Source organism: Cystoisospora suis (genome assembly GCF_002600585.1).
Source record: "Cystoisospora suis strain Wien I chromosome Unknown contig_3893, whole genome shotgun sequence".
Classification (NCBI taxonomy): Eukaryota; Apicomplexa; class Conoidasida; order Eucoccidiorida; family Sarcocystidae; genus Cystoisospora; species Cystoisospora suis.
In genome coordinates this window covers 1,124-4,121 of record NW_027156688.1, presented here as the reverse complement: position 1 = coordinate 4,121, position 2,998 = coordinate 1,124, and the positions used below count along the sequence as shown (strand labels likewise).

Here is a 2,998-nt window from a genome sequence, read left to right as displayed (position 1 = left end):
CGGCGGGCTTTCACACAGCAGCTCCGCCCTTGCCTACAGGATGGCTGACGGAAATGCTCGAGGCCAGGTAGCACCAGCGCGTCGCCGTGCCGTGCCGTGCCCCCCCCACTTCCTTCTTCTGCGTATCGCTTGATGCGAAAGCAGTAGAAGGCGGACGCGGAGTGCGGACGAAGCAGTAGATGCACAAATAAAGCACAGGCCTTAGTCACCGTTCGCAGTTCGATCCCTGCTTCCTCTACACGCATCAGTCGCGGAAATGCTTCTGTTCCACCCGACACAGGTGGATCGAAGAATGGGTGGCGTTCGACCCGTAAACCTTGAACTGAGATCCTAAACGCGCCGGTGGGCGGGCTCCATCTTAGTCGGGCAGAGGGGGTTTCGGGTCGAAGCCATGCAGAAGTAGCACCTCTCCCCATTGGAGAGATGTGTCGTTACGGCAGGCTCTTGTACTTGTGACATCGGAGATCACGGTTCAGGGCGGATGCTGACCCTGAGTGTGCAACTTCGCTTGATCCGCATGCCGTGATGTGTTGGAGGATCATCTTCCTGCCGCCCGGCAACCACACGGGTGTAGTGACCGCCTAGACTTGCAATGATTAGACGTAGGGCGTGAAGGTCTATAGAGCCGAAGAGGTTCGAGTATCTCCCAGACAGAGGGGGACCATCTGCCCCTGCACACACTGTCACCTGGATTGGCATTGGCCACGCATAGGTCAGGGCCATGTCCAGTCCTAGCGTCGGATGGATAATACTCGGCTTCTCTACAGTTGAGTACCTAATGCTAGAACTGTATTTCGTACGTATGCGAAGGCTAGCAATTCTCCATTTGTCCAGCGTGCTCTCGGTAACAAGCTTAGTCGTGACCATGTGCATTCAGCGAGCTGGGGTTGCCGAGCCATGAGCACCCCACTGGGACGGCGGGGGGGGGGGAGAATGGCGTTGGAGCAACACGGAGAGCAGCGATGCCCGGTAGGGACTGCAAGCAGTAAGTGCCCTCCCCGCACCTCGCAGGGATGGTAGCAGATGGGAGCTGCATCGTGACTTCGAGAAAACATGAGAGCTCTCGGGAGGCTCCCAGAAGATCGAGTGTTCATCGCCCTGGCGCATTCAGCATCACGGAGACGCCGTCACCTTCTAGCGCCCGATTCCTCCGTAAAGTCCCTCACCCATAAAATTCGAGTCAGTAATGGAGTCCCGTGCAGCGGGAAAGAAAGGCCCTGGACAGCCACTGATCGAGTGAGTGGAGCGGAGCTGGGCGGAGCCAATTGGACGACCAGAGAAGACTCGGGAGGGGAGAAGCCCAGCACAATTTCAAATTCAGGACAGTAGTTTGCCGTACATAGCACAGGCCAAGGAAGGCGTTATCGCAGCTTTTCACGGGACCAGGCTCTTGGAATGGGGAGAAACGAGTCGCTAGCCCAGACAGGTGGACAGTCTGTGAGCACCCGATGCGGGCTGCAGTCGCGTCCCCGCACACGATTTCCTAGTCGATACCCACGGAACCGTGCCGGCGGCATAACTAAGTGGATTTGTGGCGGCCTGCTGGAAGGCGGAGCTGCACGCCATTACCCTGCACCGCGTCCCAAGGAGGACTGAACCTACGCATGAAGAAAGTCCTTGTACTACGGGGGGGACGACTTCTTAGCCACTGACCGGGACCGTCACGTCCTCTGAGCTCACCTCCTCTAGCAGTTCGCCTTGTCCGGAAAAGCGAAGTCTTACATACCGTAGGTAGACGCCCGGCCAGGCCTGTGGCAGCAAAAGAAGAGATTTCCTCCGGTATTCGTCTGACAATTTGAAGGATCTCAATCCCGCCGGCTCGAACAGACTCTGATGCTCGATAAACAAGCCGTGGTCACCAAACTTTGCCGAGTAAAGCATCGATTCGTACAGGGTGGAGGCAGTGTGCTTTTCAGGAAAGAGCGAGACTTCCCCCTTGTACACACAGCACGTGATATTTTCCTACCAAAGTCTGTACAGGTCCGCTCCTGCCGTGCTCAACTAGTGTTGGAGGGGAGATACGGATCTGAGCCCCTCCAGCGGAATACGTGGTTTTCTGGATTACATTAATTGAGTCAGCCGGATTCAGGTGTAGTCTCCTGTCTCCAGGGGCACTACGCGAGAGTTCATGCTCAACATACCACACTCCAGTTTGACACCACCATGTACTGTCAAGTAAGACACTTTACAAGCACTGCTCTTCACGAATCAACGGTCACTCCGTCTATAGCTTCTTCGCTGGCGCGGGCAGTGGCTTTCCAGTCACCGGGAGCTGGACGCACTTCTCCTCGTACGCAGTCTCGTAACAGGTATAGGGCACCTGGATTGTCTCCTTCCGGAAGCAAGTGCCAGCTCTCTCAACTGCCTTCTCCTCGCAGCTGATCGCAGGCTCCCGCTTGGCACAAGGGGCCTCAATAGCCTCCTCCACAACGGTTGAGCATGTGCCCATCTCGTACACAGGAACATGAATGCACTTCTCCTCGACTGTCTGCTCAGGGCAAGGCACTTCAATCTCGGATCTCTTCTCCTCAAGGCATGGCTGAGCTGTCAGTTGCTCAACGTCCTTGCACACTTCCTGGAACTCCTGGCGCATGCATGGCTTCTCCACTGTCCTGAAAAGGGTGGCAGCGCACACATTCTTCGCCGGCCTCTTGACATCATAACACCGCTCCTCAAACTCGTGCTTCTGGCACGGGAAGCTCTCGGTCTTCTTCTCAAACTTGTAACCTTGCTTCCTGATCCTCCGTGGCACATCCTGGCACACCTCTTGCTGAGTCTGCGCATGACAGGGGACGTCTACTTCCTTAGTGATCTTTCGGGAGCACATCTTCGGGACCATGACGGACTCCATGCTGCATTGAGTGTCCGGCACCTGCTTCGGGCACATATCAGGAATGCTCTTCTGGACATCGCGTGTGCACACTTTCGGAACCGCCACCAGGACGTCCTCAGTGCACGGGTAGGTCTCAATCTCCTCGGATACGACCTCCTCAAGGAA

At 56.3% G+C, this 2,998-nt stretch overlaps 2 protein-coding genes across 2 annotated transcripts in view; one reads left to right on the top strand and one right to left on the bottom strand.

Moving 5' to 3' along the window:
- The first annotated feature begins 893 nt into the window (after positions 1-893).
- On the top strand, positions 894-1,521 carry CSUI_007379 (uncharacterized protein). Its single transcript, XM_068067525.1, has one exon. It carries the CDS (start codon positions 1,054-1,056, stop codon positions 1,327-1,329), a length of 276 nt encoding a protein of 91 aa, XP_067920500.1. The 5' UTR covers positions 894-1,053; the 3' UTR covers positions 1,330-1,521.
- Positions 1,522-2,115: 594 nt separating this feature from the next.
- CSUI_007378 (toxoplasma gondii family d protein) overlaps positions 2,116-2,998 on the bottom strand; it is a 2,001-nt gene continuing 1,118 nt past the window's right edge. Inside the window, exon 1 of the mRNA XM_068067524.1 lies at positions 2,116-2,998. This exon is cut by the window's right edge and continues 1,118 nt beyond it. Coding sequence (XP_067920499.1) covers positions 2,797-2,998 — 202 coding nt within the window. The 3' untranslated portion in view covers positions 2,116-2,796.